Source organism: Plectropomus leopardus, chromosome 11 (genome assembly GCF_008729295.1).
Source record: "Plectropomus leopardus isolate mb chromosome 11, YSFRI_Pleo_2.0, whole genome shotgun sequence".
In the NCBI taxonomy this organism is placed as follows: domain Eukaryota; kingdom Metazoa; phylum Chordata; class Actinopteri; order Perciformes; family Serranidae; genus Plectropomus; species Plectropomus leopardus.
This window is the reverse complement of record NC_056473.1, coordinates 23,816,119-23,838,279: the sequence shown is the minus strand read 5'-3', so window position 1 is coordinate 23,838,279 and position 22,161 is coordinate 23,816,119. Positions and strand designations below refer to the sequence as shown.

Genomic DNA, 22,161 nt, shown 5'->3' with positions numbered 1-22,161 from the left:
ACTGTTTTTGAGACATGTCATGTTTTGACATTAATGCCATACTATAGCCTTGCATTTTTGGTCAGTTTTTGGACATGCCGAATTCTGTTTTCTTGGCACTTTTTGCAACTCTTTTTTGCTATGGCGAGTCTTGGAAGGCTATTTTATGTGGTTTTAATTTAGTTTTCAACTGTTTTTGGGACATGTCATATTTTGACATTATTGCCATACTATAGCCTTGCATTTTTGGTCAGTTTTTGGACATGCCGAATTCTGTTTTTCTTGGCGCTTTTTGCAACTTTTTTTTGCTGTGGCGAGTCTTGGAAGGCTATTTTATGTGGTTTAATTTGGTTTCCATCTGTTTTTGGGACATGTCATATTTTGACATTTTTGCCATACTATAGCCTTGCATGTTTGGTCAGTTTTTGGATGTATCGAATTCTGTTTTTCTTGGCGCTTTTTGCAACTTTCTTTGCTATGGCATGTTTCGGCAGGTTATTTTAAGTAGTTTAATTTGGCTTTCAGTTGGTTTTGGGAGATGCCATATTTTGACAATTTTGCCATACTATACTATGTCATATGCCATACTATAGCCTTGCATGTTCGGTCATTTTTTCAAAATGCCAAATTATGGTGTTTTTGGCCCTTTTTGCAACTTTCTTTGCTATGGCGAGTATTGAAAGGCTATTTTAAGTGGTTTAATTTAGTTTTTCGTCTGTTTTTGGGACATGTCATATTTTGACATTTTTGCCATACTATAGCCTTGCATTTTTGGTCAGTTTTTGGACATGCCGAATTATGTTTATCTTGTTGCTTTTTGCAACTTTTTTTTGCTATGGCGAGTCTTGGAAGGCTATTTTATGTGGTTTAATTTAGTTTTCATCTGTTTTTGTGACATGTCATATTTTGACATTATTGCCATACTATAGCCTTGCATTTTTGGTCAGTTTTTGGACATGCCGAATTATGTTTTTCTTGGCGCTTTTTGCAACTTTTTTTTTGCTATGGCGAGTCTTGGAAGGCTATTTTATGTGGTTTTAATTCAGTTTTCTTCTGTTTTTTGGAGATGTCATATTTTGACATCATTGCCATACTATAGCCTTGCATGTTCGGTCATTTTTTCAAAATGCCAAATTATGGTGTGTTTTGGCCCTTTTTGCATCTTTTCTTTGCTATGGCGTGTCTTGGCAGGCTATTTTTGTGGTTTAATTTGGTTTCCATCTGTTTTTGGGACATGTCATATTTTGACATTTTTGCCATACTATAGCCTTGCATTTTTGGTCAGTTTTTGGACATGCCGAATTATGTTTTTCTTGGCCCTTTTTGCAACTTTTTTTGCTATGGCGAGTCTTGGAAGGCTATTTTATGTGGTTTAATTTAGTTTTCGTCTGTTTCTGGGACAGGTCATATTTTGACATTATTGCCATACTATAGCCTTGCATGTTTGGTCAGTTTTTGGACATGCCGAATTCTGTTTTTCTTGGCGCTTTTTGCAACTTTTTTTTGCAATGGCGAGTCTTGGAAGGCTATTTTATGTGGTTTAATTCAGTTTTCATCTGTTTTTGGGACATGTCATATTTTGACATTATTGCCATACTATAGCCTTGCATGTTCGGTGATTTTTTCAAAATGCCAAATTATGGTATTTTTGGCCCTTTTTGCAACTTTCTTTGCAATGGCATGTCTTAGCAGGCTATTTTACGTGGTTTAATTTGGTTTTTAGCTGTTTTTGGGAGATGTCATATTTTTACAATTTTGCCATACTATAGCCTTGCATGTTTGGTCATTTTTCTGACATTCCAAATTATGGTGTTTTTGTCACTTTTTGGAACTTTCTTTGCTATGGTGTGTCTCAGCAGGGTATTTTATAGGTTTTAATGTGGTTTTCAGCTGTTTTTGAGACATGTCATGTTTTGACATTAATGCCATACTATAGCCTTGCATTTTGGTCAGTTTTTGGACATGCCGAATTCTGTTTTTTTTTGGCACTTTTTGCAACTTTTTTTGCTATGGCGAGTCTTGGAAGGCCATTTTATGTGGTTTAATTTAGTTTTCATCTGTTTTTGGGACATGTCATATTTTGACATTATTGCCATACTATAGCCTTGCATGTTTGGTCATTTTTTCAAAATGCCAAATTATGGTGTTTTTGGCCTTTTTGCAACTTTCTTTGCTATGGCGTATCTTGGCAGGCTATTTTATGTGGTTTAATTTGGTTTCCATCTGTTTTTGGGACATGTCATATTTTGACATTTTTGCCATACTATAGCCTTGCATTTTTGGTCAGTTTTTGGACATGCCGAATTATGTTTTTCTTGGCGCTTTTTGCAACTTTTTTTGCTATGGCGAGTCTTGGAAGGCTATTTTATGTGGTTTTAATTTAGTTTTCGTCTGTTTTTGGGACAGGTCATATTTTGACATTATTGCCATACTATAGCCTTGCATGTTCGGTCATTTTTTCAAAATGCCAAATTATGGTGTTTTTGGCCCTTTTTGCAACTTTCTTTGCAATGGCATGTCTTTGCAGGCTATTTTACATGGTTTAATTTGGTTTTTAGCTGTTTTTGGGAGATGTCATATTTTTACAATTTTGCCATACTATAGCCTTGCATGTTCAGTCATTTTTTCAAAATGCCAAATTATGGTGTTTTTGTCCCTTTTTGCAACTTTCTTTGCTATGGCGTTTCTTGGCAGGCTAGTTGCATACAAAAGTATTGCATTGTCATCTTTTTTTTTTTAAATACTAAAATATGGTGTTTTGGCCATTTTTGCAACTTCTTTGATATGGTGTGTTTCGGCATGCTATTTAATCTCATAATAGGCATTGTAACCATATTTTTAACATTTTTTTCTGTCGAACTGCCTGACAAAAAGACTGGAAAAACCCAGTTTCATTTCATTTATTTTTATACAATGCTTTTTAATCCTTTGATTATACTGTGATTCTTTCAAGTTCTTTTTTAATTTATTATATTGATTTTTTTCAAACACAAATTTTAAACAGATTTTTTTTAATAGGCTCATTATTATTTTTATTCATTTCTTATGAAGTTTTTCTGAAAAAATGAATGAATTTTCAGAATTTTATTACATGATATTTACACTTAGTTTTTTTACCATATATTTTATACATATGTTTGACTGTATTCATTCTGATTTTTGTGTATGTATTGTTGTTTATTTTTTTTTTTGACATGCTAACAGTATAAACTTACCTTTATTTTCAAATTACACTGATATGTCATATTACATTGACTTTTGCACTTTTTACAATGCATTATACTGACACAATATTTTTGTTCTTAATAAATGTATGCATTTTGTGAACATATTCTGTGGTCTGTGATGTTGTATTTTTTTGTGCTTTATGTTTTTTGAAACAACAATTCTGTGTGTGACTGTTTATAGTATGGCAAAATTGTGTCCCAAAAACAGCTGAAGATCACCTTACACAGCATAAAATAGCCTGCCGAGATACACCATAGCAAAGAAAGTTGAAAAAATGACCAAAAAAAAGCAAGGCTATAGTATGGCAAAAATGTCCAAATATGACATCTCCCAAAAACAGCTGAAAATGACATCAAACCACACGAAAAAGCCTGCCAAGACACACCATTGCACTGAAAGTTGAAAAAAGAACTAAAAACACCATAATGTGGCATGTCGAAAAAATGACCAAAAAAGCAAGGCTATAGTATGGCTAAAATGGCAAAAATGACAGTTCCAAAAAACTGCTGAAAACTGATGAAAACGACGTAAAATAGCTCGCCGAGACACGCAATTGCATAGAATGTTGCAAAAAACACAACAAACACCCGAATTCGGCATGTCGGAAAAAAAATGACCAAAAACCAAGGCTATAGTATGGCAAAAATGTCCAAAAATGACATTTCCAAAAAAAATTGCTAAAAACTGCTTAAACCTACATTAAATACTGTAACAAGACACGCCATAGCATAGAATTTTGCCAAAAATGCCAAAAACAATCGAATTCGGCATGTCGAAAAAATGACCAAAAAAGCAAGGCTATAGTATGGCAAAAATGGCCAAAAATGACATTTCCAAAAAATTGCTAAAAACTGCTTAAACCTACATTAAATACTGTAACAAGACACGTCATAGCATAGAATTTTGCCAAAAACGCCAAAAACAATCGAATTCGGCATGTCGAAAAAAAATGACCAAAAAAGCAAGGCTATAGTATGGCAAAAATGGCAAAAATGACATTTCCCCAAAATTGCTAAAAACTGCTTAAACCTACATTAAATAGTGTGCCAAGACACGCCATAGCATAGAATTTTGCAAAAAAACGCCAAAAAAACACCAGAATTCGGCATGTTGGAAAAAAAAATGACCAAAAAAGCAAGGGCTATAGTATGGCAAAAATGGCAAAAAATGACATTTCCAAAAAATTGCTAAAAACTGCTTAAAACCTACATTAAATACTGTAACAAGACACGCCATAGCATAGAATTTTGCCAAAAACGCCAAAAACAATCGAATTCGGCATGTCGAAAAAATGACCAAAAAAGCAAGGCTATAGTATGGCAAAAATGGCCAAAAATGACATTTCCCCAAAATTGCTAAAAACTGCTTAAACCTACATTAAATAGTGTGCCAAGACACGCCATAGCATAGAATTTTGCAAAAAAAACGCCAAAAACACCCGAATTCGGCATGTCGAAAAAAAAAAAAATGACCAAAAAGCAAGGCTATAGTATGGCAAAAATGGCAAAAAATGACATTTCCAAAAAACTGCTAAAAACTGCTTAAACCTACATTAAATAGTGTGCCAAGACACGCCATAGCATAGAATTTTGCAAAAAAACGCCAAAAACACTCGAATTTGGCATGTCAAAAAAATGACCAAAAAAGCAAGGCTATAGTATGGCAAAAATGGCAAAAAATGACATTTCCAAAAAATTGCTAAAAACTGCTTAAAACCTACATTAAATAGTGTGCCAAAGACACGCCATAGCATAGAATTTTGCCAAAAAACGCCAAAAACACCCGAATTCAGCATGTCGAAAAAAAATGACCAAAAAAGCAAGGCTATAGTATGGCAAAAATGTCCAAAAAAAATGACATTTCCAAAAAAACTGCTAAAAACTGCTTAAACCTACATTAAATAGTGTGCCAAGACACGCCATAGCATAGAATTTGCAAAAAACGCCAAAAAAACACCCGAATTCGGCATGTCGAAAAAATGACCAAAAAAGCAAGGCTATAGTATGGCAAAAATGGCAAAAATGACATTTCCAAAAAACTGCTAAAAACTGATGAAAACGACATTAAATAGTGTGCACAGACACACCATTGCATAGAATGTTGCAAAAAAAAGCCAAAAACACCATAATTATGGCATGTCGAAAAAATGACCAAAAAAGCAAGGCTATAGTATGGCAAAAATGGCCAAAAATGACATTTCCAAAAAAACTGCTAAAAACTGCTTAAACCTACATTAAATAGTGTGCCAAGACACGCCATAGCATAGAATTTTGCAAAAAAACGCCAAAAACACCCGAATTCGGCATGTCGAAAAAAAATGACCAAAAAAGCAAGGCTATAGTATGGCAAAAATGGCAAAAAATGACATTTCCAAAAAACTGCTAAAAACTGCTTAAACCTACATTAAATAGTGTGCCAAGACACGCCATAGCATAGAATTTTGCCAAAAAACGCCAAAAACACCCGAATTCGGCATGTCGAAAAAAAAATGACCAAAAAGCAAGGCTATAGTATGGCAAAAATGGCAAAAAAAATGACATTTCCAAAAAAACTGCTAAAAACTGCTTAAAACCTACATTAAATAGTGTGCCAAGACACGCCATAGCATAGAATTTTGCAAAAAAAACGCCAAAAACACCCGAATTCGGCATGTTCGAAAAAAATGACCAAAAAAGCAAGGCTATAGTATGGCAAAAATGGCAAAAATGACATTTCCAAAAAAAACTGCTAAAAAACTGATGAAAAACTACATTAAATAGTGTGCAGAGACACACCATTGCATAGAATGTTACAAAAAAAGCCAAAAACACCCATAATTCGCATGTCGAAAAAAAATGACCAAAAAAGCAAGGCTATAGTAGTATGGCAAAAATGGCCAAAAATGACATTTCCAAAAAACTGCTAAAAACTGCTTAAAACCTACATTAAATAGTGTGCCAAGACACGCCATAGCATAGAATTTTGCAAAAAACGCCAAAAAAAACCCAGAATTCGGCATGTCGAAAAAAAATGACCAAAAAAGCAAGGCTATAGTATGGCAAAAATGGCAAAAAATGACATTTCCAAAAAAACTGCTAAAAACTGCTTAAAACCTACATACATAAATAGTGTGCAAAGACACGCCATAGCATAGAATTTTTGCCAAAAAACGCCAAAAACACCCGAATTCGGCATGTCGAAAAAAAATGACCAAAAAAGCAAGGCTATAGTATGGCAAAAATGGCCAAAAATGACATTTCCAAAAAAATTGCTAAAAAACTGCTTAAAACCTACATTAAAATAGTGTGCCAAGACACGCCATAGCATAGAATTTTGCAAAAAAAAAACGCCAAAAAACACCCGAATTCGGCATGTCGAAAAAAAAAATGACCAAAAAAGCAAGGCTATAGTATGGCAAAAATGGCAAAAAATGACATTTCCAAAAAACTGCTAAAAACTGATGAAAACGACATTAAATAGTGTGCCAAGACACGCCATAGCATAGAATGTTGCAAAAAACGCGCCAAAAACACCGAATTTGGCATGTCAAAAAAATGACCAAAAAAGCAAGGCTATAGTATGGCAAAAATGGCAAAAAATGACATTTCCAAAAAAATGCTAAAAACTGCTTTAAAACCTACATTAAATAGTGTGCCAAAAACACGCCATAGCATAGAATGTTGCAAAAAACGCCAAAAACACCCGAATTCAGCATGTCGAAAAAAATGACCAAAAAGCAAGGCTATAGTATGGCAAAAATGGCAAAAAAATGACATTTCCAAAAAACTGCTAAAAACTGATTAAAACGACATTAAATAGTGTGCCAAGACACGCCATAGCATAGAATGTTTGCAAAAAAACCAAAAACACCCGAATTCGGCATGTCGAAAAAATGACCAAAAAAGCAAGGCTATAGTATGGCAAAAATGGCAAAAATGACATTTCCAAAAAACTGCTAAAAACTGATGAAAACGACATTAAATAGTGCACAGACACACGCCATTGCATAGAATGTTGCAAAAAAAACGCCAAAAACACCCGAATTGGCATGTCGAAAAAATGACCAAAAAAGCAAGGCTATAGTATGGCAAAAATGGCAAAAAAATGACATTTCCAAAAAAATTGCTAAAAACTGCTTAAAACTACATTAAATGTGTGCCAAGACACGCCATAGCATAGAATTTTGCAAAAAAAACGCCAAAAACACCCAAATTCGGCATGTCGAAAAAATGACCAAAAAAGCAAGGCTATAGTATGGCAAAAATGTCCAAAAATGACATTTCCAAAAAAATGCTAAAAACTGCTTAAAACGACATTAAATAGCACACAGAGACACGCCATTGCATAGAATGTTGCAAAAAAAACCCAAAAAACACCCATAATTCGGCATGTCGAAAAAAAAAATGACCAAAAAAGCAAGGCTATAGTATGGCAAAAATGGCAAAAAATGACATTTCCAAAAAAATTGCTAAAAACTGCTTAAAAACCTACATTAAATAGTGTGCCAAGACACGCCATAGCATAGAATTTTGCAAAAAAAACGCCAAAAACACCCGAATTCGGCATGTCGAAAAAAAAAATGACCAAAAAAGCAAGGCTATAGTATAGGCAAAAATGTCCAAAAAATGACATTTCCAAAAAAAATTGCTAAAAAACTGCTTAAACCTACATTAAATAGTGTGCCAAGACACGCCATGCATAGAATTTTGCAAAAAAACGCCAAAAACACCGAATTCGGCATGTTCGAAAAAAATGACCAAAAAAGCAAGGCTATAGTATGGCAAAAATGGCAAAAAATGACATTTCCAAAAAATTGCTAAAAACTGCTTAAACCTACATTAAAATAGTGTGCCAAGACACGCCATGCATAGAATTTTGCAAAAAACGCCAAAAACACTCGAATTTGGCATGTCGAAAAAAATGACCAAAAAAGCAAGGCTATAGTATGGCAAAAATGTCCAAAAATGACATTTCCAAAAAACTGCTAAAAACTGCTTAAACCTACATTAAATAGTGTGCCAAGACACGCCATAGCATAGAATTTTGCAAAAAACACCAAAAACACCCGAATTCGGCATGTCGAAAAAAATGACCAAAAAAGCAAGGCTATAGTATGGCAAAAATGGCAAAAAAAATGACATTTCCAAAAAACTGCTAAAAACTGCTTAAAACCTACATTAAATAGTGTGCCAAGACACGCCATAGCATAGAATTTTGCCAAAAAACGCCAAAAACACCCGAATTCGGCATGTCGAAAAAAATGACCAAAAAAGCAAGGCTATAGTATGGCAAAAATGGCAAAAAAATGACATTTCCAAAAACTGCTAAAAACAGATGAAAACGACATTAAATAGTGCGCAGAGACACGCCATTGCATAGAATGTTGCAAAAAAGCCAAAAACACCATAATATGGCATGTCGAAAAAATGACCAAAAAAGCAAGGCTATAGTATGGCAAAAATGGCAAAAAATGACATTTCCAAAAAATGCTAAAAACTGCTTAAACCTACATTAAATAGTGTGCCAAGACACGCCATAGCATAGAATTTTGCAAAAAAATGCCAAAAACACCCGAATTTGCATGTCGAAAAAAAATGACCAAAAAAGCAAGGCTATAGTATGGCAAAAATGGCAAAAAATGACATTTCCAAAAAATGCTAAAAACTGCTTAAAACCTACATTAAATAGTGTGCCAAGACACGCCATAGCATAGAATTTTTGCAAAAAACGCCAAAAACACCCGAATTCGGCATGTCGAAAAAAAAACCAAAAAAGCAAGGCTATAGTATGGCAAAAATGGCAAAAAATGACATTTCCAAAAAATTGCTAAAAAACTGCTTAAACCTACATTAAATAGTGTGCCAAGGCACACCATAGCATAGAATTTTGCAAAAAAAAAACGCCAAAAACACACCCGAATTCGGCATGTCGAAAAAAAAATGACCAAAAAAGCAAGGCTATAGTATGGCAAAAATGTAAAAAAAATGACATTTCCAAAAAACTGCTAAAAACTGCTTAAACCTACATTAAATAGTGTGCCAAGACACGCCATAGCATAGAATTTTTTGCAAAAAAAACACCAAAAACACCCGAATTCGGCATGTTCGAAAAAATGACCAAAAAAGCAAGGCTATAGTATGGCAAAAATGGCAAAAAAAATGACATTTCCAAAAATTGCTAAAAACTGCTTAAACCTACATTAAATAGTGTGCCAAGACACACGCCATAGCATAGAATTTTGCCAAAAACGCCAAAAACACCCGAATTCGGCATGTTCGAAAAAATGACCAAAAAAGCAAGGCTATAGTATGGCAAAAATGGCAAAAATGACATTTCCAAAAAACTGCTAAAAACAGATGAAAACGACATTAAATAGTGCGCAGAAGACACGCCATTGCATAGAATGTTACAAAAAAGCCAAAAACACCATAATATGGCATGTCGAAAAAATGACCAAAAAAGCAAGGCTATAGTATGGCAAAAATGGCAAAAAATGACATTTCCAAAAAAATTGCTAAAAACTGCTTAAACCTACATTAAATAGTGTGCCAAGACATGCCATAGCATAGAATTTTGCAAAAAACACCAAAAACACCCGAATTTGGCATGTCGAAAAAATGACCAAAAAAGCAAGGCTATAGTATGGCAAAAATGGCAAAAAATGACATTTCCAAAAAATTGCTAAAAACTGCTTAAACCTACATTAAATCGTGTGCCAAGACACGCCATAGCATAGAATTTTGCCAAAAACGCTAAAAAACACCCAAATTCGGCATGCGTAAAAAAATGACCAAAAAAGCAAGGCTATAGTATGGCAAAAATGTCCAAAAATGACATTTCCAAAAAACTGCTAAAAACAGATGAAAACGACATTAAATAGTGTGCAGAAACACGCCATAGCATAGAATGTTACAAAAAACACAAAAAACACCCGAATTTGGCATGTTCGAAAAAATGACCAAAAAAGCAAGGCTATAGTATGGCAAAAATGGCAAAAAATGACATTTCCAAAAAATTGCAAAAAAATGCTTAAACCTACATTAAATAGTGTGCCAAGACACGCCATAGCATAGAATGTTACTAAAAAAGCCAAAAACACTCAAATTTGGCCTGTCAAAAAAAACCAAAAAAGCAAGGCTATAGTATGGCAAAAATGGCAAAAAATGACATTTCCAAAAAATTGCTAAAAACAGATGAAAACGACATTAAATAGCGCGCAGACACACGCCATTGCATAGAATGTTACAAAAAAACACAAAAAACACCCGAATTCGGCATGTCGAAAAAATGACCAAAAAAGCAAGGCTATAGTATGGCAAAAATGGCAAAAAAAAAATGACATTTCCAAAAAAAAAACTGTTAAAAACTGCTTAAATCTACATTAAATTGTGTGCCAAGACACGCCATAGCATAGAATTTTTCAAAAAACGCCAAAAACACCCAAATTTGCATGTTCGGAAAAATGACCAAAAAAGCAAGGCTATAGTATTGCAAAAATGTCCCAAAAATGACATTTCCAAAAAAATGCTAAAAAAAAAATGCTTAAACCTACATTAAATAGCACACAGAGACACGCCATTGCATAGAATGTTGCAAACAAAGCCAAAAACACCCGAATATGGCATGTCGAAAAAATGACCAAAAAAGCAAGGCTATTAGTATGGCAAAAATGGCAAAAAATGACATTTCCAAAAAATTGCTAAAAACAGATGAAAACGACATTAAATAGCGCGCAGACACACGCCATTGCATAGAATGTTACAAAAAAACACAACAAACACCCGAATTCAGCATGTCGAAAAAATGACCAAAAAAGCAAGGCTATAGTATGGCAAAAATGTCCAAAAATGACAGTTCCAAAAAACTGCCAAAAACTGCTTAAACCGACATTAAATAGTGTGCCAAAACACGCCATAGCATAGAATTTTGCCAAAAACGCCAAAAACACACCCGAATTCAGCATGTTTGAAAAAAATGACCAAAAAAGCAAGGCTATAGTATGGCAAAAATGGCAAAAATGACATATCCAAAAAACTGCTAAAAACAGATGAAAACGACATTAAATAGCGCGCGCACACACGCCATTGCATAGAATTTTTGCAAAAAAGCCAAAAACACCATAATATGGCATGTTGAAAAAAATGACCAAAAAAAGCAAGGCTATAGTATGGCAAAAATGGCAAAAAAAATGACATTTCAAAAAAATTGCTAAAAACTGCTTAAACCTACATTAAATAGTGTGCCAAGACACGCCATAGCATAGAATTTTGCAAAAAAAACGCCAAAAACACCCGAATTCGGCATGTTCGAAAAAATGACCAAAAAAGCAAGGCTATAGTATGGCAAAAATGGCAAAAAATTACATGTCCCAAAAAAAACTGCTAAAAACAGATGAAAACGACATTAAATAGCGCGCAGACACACGCCATTGCATAGAATGTTACAAAAAAGCCAAAAACACCATAATATGGCATGTCGAAAAAAATGACCAAAAAAGCAAGGCTATAGTATGGCAAAAATGGAAAAAATGACATAGCCCCAAAAAAGCTGCTGAAAAAACTGATGAAAACAACATAAAATAGCGCAAGAGATACGCCATTGCATAGAATCTTGCAAAAAAACGCCAAAAACACCCGAATCAAGCATGTCGAAAAAATGACCAAAAAAGCAAGGCTATAGTATGGCAAAAATGGCAAAAAATGACATTTCCAAAAAATTGCAAAAACTGCTTAAACCTACATTAAATAGTGTGCCAAGACACGCCATAGCATAGAATTTTGCCAAAAACACCAAAAACACCCGAATTCGGCATGTTCGAAAAAAATGACCAAAAAAGCAAGGCTATAGTATGGCAAAAATGGCAAAAAATGACATTTCCAAAAAATTGCCAAAAACTGCTTAAACCGACATTAAATAGTGTGCCAAAACACGTCATAGCATAGAATTTTGCCAAAAACGCCAAAACACCGAATTCAGCATGTTTGAAAAAAATGACCAAAAAAGCAAGGCTATAGTATGGCAAAAATGGCAAAAATTACATATCCAAAAAACTGCTAAAAACAGATGAAAACGACATTAAATAGCGTGCGGACACACACGCCATTGCATAGAATTTTACAAAAAAGCCAAAAACAAAATAATATGGGCATGTCGAAAAAATGACCAAAAAAGCAAGGCTATAGTATGGCAAAAATGGCAAAAAAAATGACATTTCCAAAAAATTGCTAAAAACTGCTTAAACCTACATTAAATAGTGTGCCAAGACACGCCATAGCATAGAATTTTGCCAAAAACGCCAAAAACACCCGAATTCGGCATGTTCGAAAAAAATGACCAAAAAAGCAAGGCTATAGTATGGCAAAAATGGCAAAAAAATTACATGTCCAAAAAACTGCTAAAAACAGATGAAAACGACATTAAATAGCGCGCAGACACACGCCATTGCATAGAATGTTACAAAAAAGCCAAAAACACCATAATATGGCATGTCGAAAAAAATGACCAAAAAAGCAAGGCTATAGTATGGCAAAAATGGAAAAAATTGACATAGCCCCAAAACAGCTGAAAACTGATGAAAACAACATAAAATAGCGCACAGAGATACACCATTGCATAGAATCTTGCAAAAAACGCCAAAAACATCCGAATCAAGCATGTCGATAAAATGACCAAAAAAGCAAGGCTATAGTATGGCAAAAATGGCAAAAAATGACATTTCCAAAAAATTGCAAAAACTGCTTAAACCTACATTAAATAGTGTGCCAAGACACGCCATAGCATAGAATTTTGCCAAAAACGCCAAAAACACCCGAATTCGGCATGTTCGAAAAAATGACCAAAAAAGCAAGGCTATAGTATGGCAAAAAATGGCAAAAAATGACATTTCCAAAAAATTGCCAAAAACTGCTTAAAAACGACATTAAATAGTGTGCCAAAACACGTCATAGCATAGAATTTTGCCAAAAACGCCAAAACACCCCGAATTCAGCATGTTTGAAAAAAATGACCAAAAAAGCAAGGCTATAGTATGGCAAAAATGGCAAAAATTACATATCCAAAAAACTGCTAAAAACAGATGAAAACGACATTAAATAGCGCGCGGACACACGCCATTGCATAGAATTTTAAAAAAAGCCAAAAACAAAATAATATGGCATGTCGAAAAAATGACCAAAGAAGCAAGGCTATAGTATGGCAAAAATGGCAAAAAAATGACATTTCCAAAGAATTGCTAAAAAACTGCTTAAACCTACATTAAATAGTGTGCCAAGACACGCCATAGCATAGAATTTTGCCAAAAACGCCAAAACACCCCGAATTCGGCATGTTCGAAAAAATGACCAAAAAAGCAAGGCTATAGTATGGCAAAAATGGCAAAAAATTACATGTCCAAAAAACTGCTAAAAACAGATGAAAACGACATTAAATAGCGCGCAGACATACGCCATTGCATAGAATGTTACAAAAAAGCCAAAAACACCATAATATGGCATGTCGAAAAAATGACCAAAAAAGCAAGGCTATAGTATGGCAAAAATGGCAAAAATTGACATAGCCCCAAAACAGCTGAAAACTGATGAAAACAACATAAAATAGCGCACAGAGATACACCATTGCATAGAATCTTGCAAAAAACGCCAAAAACATCCGAATCAAGCATGTCGAAAAAATGACCAAAAAAGCAAGGCTATAGTATGGCAAAAATGGCAAAAAATGACATTTCCAAAAAATTGCAAAAACTGCTTAAACCTACATTAAATAGTGTGCCAAGACACGCCCATAGCATAGAATTTTGCCAAAAACACCAAAAACACCCGAATTCGGCATGTTCGAAAAAATGACCAAAAATGCAAGGCTATAGTATGGCAAAAATGTTAAAATATGACATTTGCCAAAAACAGCTGATAACCACATTAAACCACATAAAATAGTCTGCTGAGAAACACCATAGAAAAGAAAGCTGCAAAACCTGCCTAAATCACCATAATATAGCATGTCAAACAAATGACCAAAAAGGCCATACTATAGTATAGCAAAAATGTCAAATTTCAGCATGTCCTAAAAACAGCTGAACACGGCATGAAATAGTGCGCCAAGACATGCCATCGCAAAAAAGTTGTTAAAACGGCCAAAAACACCATAATGTAGAATGTCACTACTATGTCACATACTATAGTATGGTGAAAAATGTCAAAATTTGACATGTCCCACAACAGCTCAAAACCGCATAAAATAGGGTGCAGAAACACGCCATAGCAAGGAAAGTTGCAAAAACTATATAACACAGGTGAAACAAATCAGGGAAACAGAGACAGAGAGAGAAACACTTAGACATACAGAGCAAAAGAGAGACAGGAAGACACAGAGAAAAAGCTAAGGTGATACACAAGGAGAAAAAATAGTCCAGTATAACAAAACCCACAAACCATGACAGCTATAATATGACTTTTTGATGCTGTTTGGCATACTATACTATGACTTTTTAATACTATTGTGGATGACATACTAAAGTATATTTTTATCATATTTTGAAAGACATGCTATACTATGACTTTTTTTGGTTATATTTTAGACAACATACTATAGTATGAATTTTTTGTCATATTTTTGATGACATACCATACTGTGACTTTTTTGTCATATTTTGGTTGACAGAATAGTATGACTTTTTTGTCACACATTTTGGACAACATACTATACTATGACATGTTTTTTATATTTTGGAAGACATACTCATATAACTTTTTTATCATATGTTGGATGACATTCTTTTCATCATACTGACAAAAAGCTATAGTATGACTTTTTTCTTTATCATATTTTGGATGATATGCTATAGCATTAATTTTTTTAATCACATTTGGGACAATATGCTACAGTATGACCTTTTGGTGATATTTTGTATGACATAATATCTCTTTTTATATGCCTTACTGTAGTGTGACTTTTTTCCATTCCTTTTAGTGACATACATTCATACTGTTTTCACACACAAAAAGAGGTTTTAGCATAGTATAGCCTTAAACATCATCCAAAAAATAGATTACGATATGTCATCAAAATTTAGGTTTTCAGTAAGATTTGTTGTTCTTAGATGCAGACCACCTTCACTTCAGTTCACCAATTATATACAAATTCATTTTTAGTATTCCTTTAAAATCAGACATACTGCTGCTTTCAGAAATGACTTAAAGTCAGATTTTTTGATCCTGAGAAGAATATGCTTTCTCTGTGCTAGTTACCCATCATTTTGCAATATACTTCTGCAATTTGACAATAGTCTGTCCTTTTTACTTCACGTGATGTCTTTGAAAACTAATATTTCTGCATATCAACACGTAGAAGACATGATTTCATATTAAAATTTACATCTCTTTATATCTATATATCTATATATATATATCTATATAAGATGATCACATTGCTTTGTCTTTTTCTTTTTTTTTTCAAAACAACATTGCACTCTTATTACTAATGCTTTGCATTTAATTGAAGTATTTAGTTAACACATAATTAGAAACTTTTTCCACTCTTCTTCAAATATTATTGTGAAATTGCCCATTGGATATCCAATTGAACTTTTTTCAGTGTGGTAATAGTATAATAGTATATATCACCCTAGTAGTATAGGGTTATACTGGTAATGGTAACAGCACATCAGGTTGTCCTTCATCTGCGTGATAGCATGCTGTCAAAATTAAGTCTTTTTTCTTTAGTATGTGCGTCATGTTTAAAATTATCCATAATTACTCATTCCAACAGTTTCTCTGGAGATAGATCATAAATAACACGGAAGACTGAAGATTCTTAGAAATAGCCTATAAGCAGTTAAATGTCAATTTCAACCCATGTAGCTCCTCCTACATTAATCAAGCATGATGACAGATGACATTTGTCTTTCGTACCATTGTGCATCTTTAAATGTCCTGCATATATGAATGTTTTTAGATTAACACATCAGTAAAAAATCGATTGTTCTGAGTTTCTTAGAGTTATAATTACACTGAGTGACATTGTATAAAATGTATTTCTTTGTGTGGGATAGTGTTTTGGCAGGTCTTAAACTTATGACCTAGACAGATTGCCTGAACAAAGGTCTGACATGCAGATAAAAGGGTATGTTTATTCAAATACACCTGTTAGGGTGTATTCAAATACAACTGTAAGTCAAAGTGTATTTGAATAAACTCTGGATGTTTGTGATGCAGGCCTGCTTGTTCAAGTATTGATTTCTTAACTTATCTCTTGGTGGACCAGCTTGGGGAATTTGGTGGCAAAAATCCACAACCACATGTATGTAACAAAATGTAAAGATTCACAGAATAAGAAAGCCAAAATTTAGTTATGAATCAACATTTATTAGTTATATTTGTATATGTACACCAAAGGTACAACACTTATTGATATGTAGAAACAGATTTTTATGTATACCATAGACTGAGGAAAGAATTCATGTATTTTTTTGTCTTTTTTTTTTCTCAATAGTGTATCTCTCCCACACATACGCTCTGCCTCTTACATCAGAATTACAACAGCTTTACAAAGAGGGAAGGCCTAGAAAAGTAAGATCAGGAAAGCACGTTGTAGGCAGGAGTGAGATAGGTTATCAGCTCTGTTTAGGAGTTTCTTCAAAAAGACACATTTCAGTAGAAAAGGACAAGCTTGAAGATATACTGGCTCTTTGTTTGTGAATACTGCGCCAATCAATTTTCTTTTCATCAGTACCATTTAACTTAGCAAGTTCCAGGTGTTTGTGCCTGCATATAGCTTCTGTGCAGAAAGCAAAACAAAAAGGCAAGTGGAGCAAAGGCAGTTTACCCATTGGGATTTTTCTAAACCTCTGTGATGTTGATGACATGTCAGAGGTCAAATGTGTGAAGATACGGCATATAGACAGTTATCCATGTCTTGCAGCTTTAAATGCACCAGGTAAACAAAGATGCCTGAGACTAAAGCCAGTTTACTTCACTGAAAAGACAAAAATGGTTCAGATGAGTCACCTGAGGAATGTTGCTCTATTCTGTAACAGGCATCTAAATACATCTAATGTTTGTTCTTTCACTCAAATGAACTACTATGCTGTGTTTGAATCCTCACTCTACCCTACATGCAGGGCAAATTTGACCTTGTCCTTTATTTGTCTCGCTTTTCGGCAACCTTTATCACAGTAATTCCCACCAAAATATATCTGATGTTGGCCCCCCTTTCTCCAAACCATAAAACTTCCCCTCGCTCTCTTTCTGTCTCTTTCTCTCTCTTGTTTTCTTCATCATGCAAACAGCGTTCACGTAAGGATCACTGTAATTTCCGGAAAATTCTGCATCGCCACTGAACAGAACAATTATATATTTATTTATGTACAATGAAAATGAATGCACACTGCTTATATCTTCATGGAACAAACATTCAAAGACCTTACATTAGATTAAAAAAAAGATATTTATATATTGGTGTGTGACAGGTAAGTAAAACAACTAGTTAACAGCTATTAGAGAATAAAAAAAAACAAAACAAGCAATTTATTACACGATTTTCTCTCTATACATTTTGTCTAATCTAATTTTACTCAGGACATAGATGTTTTTTTTCCCTAGAGGATTACAATAAAAATGTCACAATTAAACTATGTACCTATATACCATTTCAACCCCACCCCCCACCCCCCACCCCCAAAAAGAAAACAAAACAAAAGAAAAAAACATCTGTTACCTACAATATATACACAAAGTGCAAGGAGGCACTTCAAAATATCATGCTTTTAAGATAGTGGTGCAAAAAAATAATTATTTTTATTTTATTCATGCTTCTAAAACCGTGAGTTTGAACATAATAGTGGTCCAACACTTAATCCCCATATTTTTTTTCTTTTCCTGGAGATCACAAGGTCAAAAGATCAGGCTCAAAGGGCCTGTTAGGGTGTCAGTGCTGTGCTTTGCAGCTCGCTCATTACAATTATAAATGTAGCGACCTCCGAGGTTTAAGAGTGTTTTGCATGTGTGTGTTTTTTTACGTGTGCATTTGGAAATTTTTGTGTGTGCATGCTCGAATTTGTGTGTGGATCAGTCTGTGCTATGTGTACGGCTGAAGCATGCATCGAAGCACACCTCTGTTAGCCGAGCTTTGAGAAAAAAAGCAAAGTGAAAGACATCTTCTCAAAGTCTGTTTCAGGAACTAAAGGACAGAGTGCTGTGCTTAGTGTTTTTGCTAAGTTTTCTAGTGTTACTTTAATTGGCAGTTGTTGTTGGCATTTGTTTGAAGTGAACATCTTCAAGGCAAGGTTGTCATTACGCACAAATGAAAACGAACATAACAGGAGAGAAGGACACACTACTGATAAAGAAATCCGCATCCTCATCATAGAAGTCTCACCTCTCACTCACACAGACTAAGAAAAGATTAACAGCCAGTAGTCCAGCTTTGTTTGTCTGCTTGCAGGTCTTTTTAAGTCATTTGGTTCTATGAGAGGAATATTATAACCTGATGGTTGGCAACATTCTAACACGCATAATGCATGTCAAGTGTCCATTGTTCTGTCCTGACAAAAAACCCGCCTTCGCACCAATATGGACACACAGCTGCAGCATCGAGGGTTTGTTGAAACAGTCTTGAGCGCTGGTGGCTAAAATAAATTGTTGTTTACATTTTTAGGTGAGGCCAAACAAGAAGCTGGCAAGTCCCCTGGAGGAGTTTTATATCAATGACCTGTCTCTGTTTGTGCAAGCCAAGAACCCATCTGATAGCCAACTGGTCTTCTTCCATTGTTTCTTTTTTTTCCATTTTTCAAGTTCTGTTGGTTCACCTTGTGTACTTTGTCAGTAATAACCATATCTGTGCTTTCAGATAGTACATAAGTTGGATCATGCAACCACTGGAATGTCTGAAATATGTGTTTGTGCTTCCTGTATGTGCTAGGAAACTTTCCTTCCTGGTATATTAAAAAGCCTTTCTCCTTTACAAAAGACCTTTGTAGTAAACTTTCACCATTTTTCAGAGTTAACACTTTTTTATAAGTTGTGCTATTAAGAGGCAATTTTTTTGAAGCTCTATAGTGAGCAGGTAAACATTTTAGGATTACAGTTTTTTCTTGTAAAAATACAAGCCTGACTATCCTCTGCAGCCCCTTGCTGTTTTTTGTTTTTTGTTTTTTTTTTTTTAATTTTTAAAATTTAAACGGCATAAAATCAGTGTCAACATGATTATGCCACTGACTGCAAATTGTCCTCAATGGTTTCATTTGTGCTTTATCATTTTATCATTCTGTTTGTGCTCTTCAAAATCTCTTTTGTCTGTGCCACAAATTGTTCAGATGTGTCAATTATTTATCATAATGTATTTTCACAGCAATCATTTTGGCACTGCTGTTTTTCAAATTTCATTGGCATCACATTTTTTGGGAGGGGGGGAGTAAAAGTTATATATTTAGGGCAGTGATTTTCTTAGCTTTGAGGCTTCATCAAAAAGCATGCTGTGCCAGCCAGTTATTTAAATGAACATTGATGCAAGAAAACTGAGAAATGTGTTGTGAGTGATGTCATGGAGGCAGTTCAAAGGCCTCTGCGAGATGATTGATTTTCTGCCTGTTTGGTCCCTATAATTGACTTGGTCGTGTTCTTAACTCCAGCTCTCTCTTGTGCTCTCTCTCTACCACACACACACACACACACACACACACACACACACACACACACACAAACAAGTTTATCTCACTCAACAGGTGACATGAAGAAAAATAAATGTCCCTTTTCTTTACAGTAGACAAAAAAAAGGAAAACAAAAAGGGGATTAAAAAATGGCATCCATGGTATGATTTGTGCTTCATATTTCAGTGTGCTCAGTGTGGTTTTCCTGTTCATTACTGTTCTCCCTGCCGCCTACCCTTTCATCAGTTTGCTGGACCTCAGGTATAATGGGTAATAGTGGGCTAACGCAGTCAGACTCATTTTAAAGTCTCTGACAGTTTGAGAAAAGCGATGCTCTTCGATGAGAGACTGAGCTAATGAGAAAAAGCCGTTTGCACACATTTTGATGGCACTGTCAGGGATGTAAAACAAGGAAGTTCGATACAAACATTACATTGTTTGTCATGAGTAATGCTCTAACTCCCACTCATCCTCTGGCATTAGAGTAATGCAACACCTGTAGGATACTAAGATGAACTCAGTATATCTCATATATCACGGCCACTTCTTCTCTCATCGTTTAAAGATAGAGCTGAGGTGTATTGCTAAGAATAGCTTATCGAAAAAAATTTTCTCTTCCTTCCCTCCCCAAGCCTTGAAGTATGTTGTGCAAGTATCTGCTATATGGACATATTTGTGCTCTAACAGGTAAAGTATACCTCTGTTATCATTTCACAGTTAAGTGAATTAGTACTATATATCAGTCAGATAGACAGTTACAAAAACTTTTAAAGGGACTAATAAAAAAAGAAAGAGAAAACTAAACTACATAAAAAAACAATTAGTAGTTCTGTTCATGTGACTTTTTTTTTCATTCACTCTTTTTTATCACCAGATAGGAAAGCTTGTGGAGCCCAGGAGCAGGGGATCTCTGTGCTGCCATTATTCATGTTTCCATGGTCCCTCCTCAACAAGCGTGCACTCCGCAGCAGAGCCGTTAGTGGCTGAGGTTACCTGTAAGCAGTTAGCAGGGAGATCTAAACAGTTGATCCAAAGCACATAAAAAACACAGTTTATTTGTAGAAAACCTTTGGATCAAAAATACAATTATTGATCCAGTGCTTCCACACAAAAAATCAGCAAAGCAATCTGGTTGGTCACTGAGGCTTATTAAGCTTTGCTTGATTATAATTTATTGTTTGGTGTACCACCAAAAAAGAAACCTTTCCAATCAATTCTGTATGTCCTGGTTTTAAGAGTCATAAGCCCCTTTTACACAGTCTGTTCAAAGCGGGAATATCGTGCCTTTATGCCACCTTTCCGTTCTGTATAGAAGGTACAATCGCAGTGGTATGCGTGTGGTATGCGTGTGGTATGTGTGCGACCTGGTGTTGTGACATTCAAAAAGCAACTAGCAGCAGTCAGTGGCTAAATCAAAGACAGAGAAAAGTGGCTTCAAATATCTGTAAATTGAGAAAACAATGAGATTTGGGAGCTTTTTACCCTCTGAGCAGAGGGCAAGTTCAGCTGCAATGTAACAGGGACAGTAAATAATTGTTATTACCATGTAATGCCACTGTTATTGTTTATAAAGCACTACAGACGCATATGTTATATGTCACAATAGAGGCACAAACTGTTGTGTTAAATGTCGAACCTCTTTTGCTTCAACGATTCCAGTGTGATGTCTAAAATCACTCATTGTAGTGGCTTGATGCCGATGTTATCTGGTTTTATGTAAAAAATGCAAAGACGGTATAAAGAAGGGGTTTCGTAGCGGCTCTAAAGTGCTATCTCTGTGTAAAAAGGGCTGTAGTGTCGGTGTATTTTTAGATAATACACGAGTGTAAACATTTTATAACTGTAAAACCAGGTCACCATTTAGGACAATCTTTTTTTGTAATTTTGGGTGTTGTAGCAATGGTACTTTGGCAATTACAACACTGCCTCTTAATTATTATGCAACATACAAAAACTATGGAGGAACTCCTGTACGACCACTGATGACCATGCTTATGGTAGTCCTACGAATGGAGTTCCTTTTACTGACCTGGGAACAGATGATACATTTATGACCAAAAACTCAACAATAAGTAAAAAAAAAATACAATGAATGAATACAAAATAGACAGATTACGTTGAAAACAAGGTACAAACACTACAGAACTAGTGCATTGTTAGGTTTGAGTTACTCTGCAAGCACTCTACAGTGACTTTTTGAAAAAAAGGGGTTAGAAAAGTGAGTTATACTATTTACAGTCAAAACAGACCAGAAAAAAAGAGACATGGTGGATACTGGAAATAGCAAGCCTTTGTGTCATATTTATGTGACATAACTATTGCTATGGACAGATTA

The 22,161-nt window shown here is 34.7% G+C and overlaps 1 protein-coding gene across 3 annotated transcripts in view; it reads right to left on the bottom strand.

Moving 5' to 3' along the window:
- Positions 1-20,630: 20,630 nt before the first annotated feature.
- Positions 20,631-22,161, bottom strand: part of slc1a2b (solute carrier family 1 member 2b) — a 30,768-nt gene continuing 29,237 nt past the window's right edge. For 2 of the 3 annotated variants that reach the window (XM_042495787.1, XM_042495786.1), the window contains exon 11: positions 20,631-20,819. In XM_042495787.1, coding sequence (XP_042351721.1) covers positions 20,748-20,819 — 72 coding nt within the window. In that variant the 3' untranslated portion in view covers positions 20,631-20,747. The remainder of the gene's footprint in view (positions 20,820-22,161) is intronic. The other variant, XM_042495788.1, reaches the window with a different exon arrangement.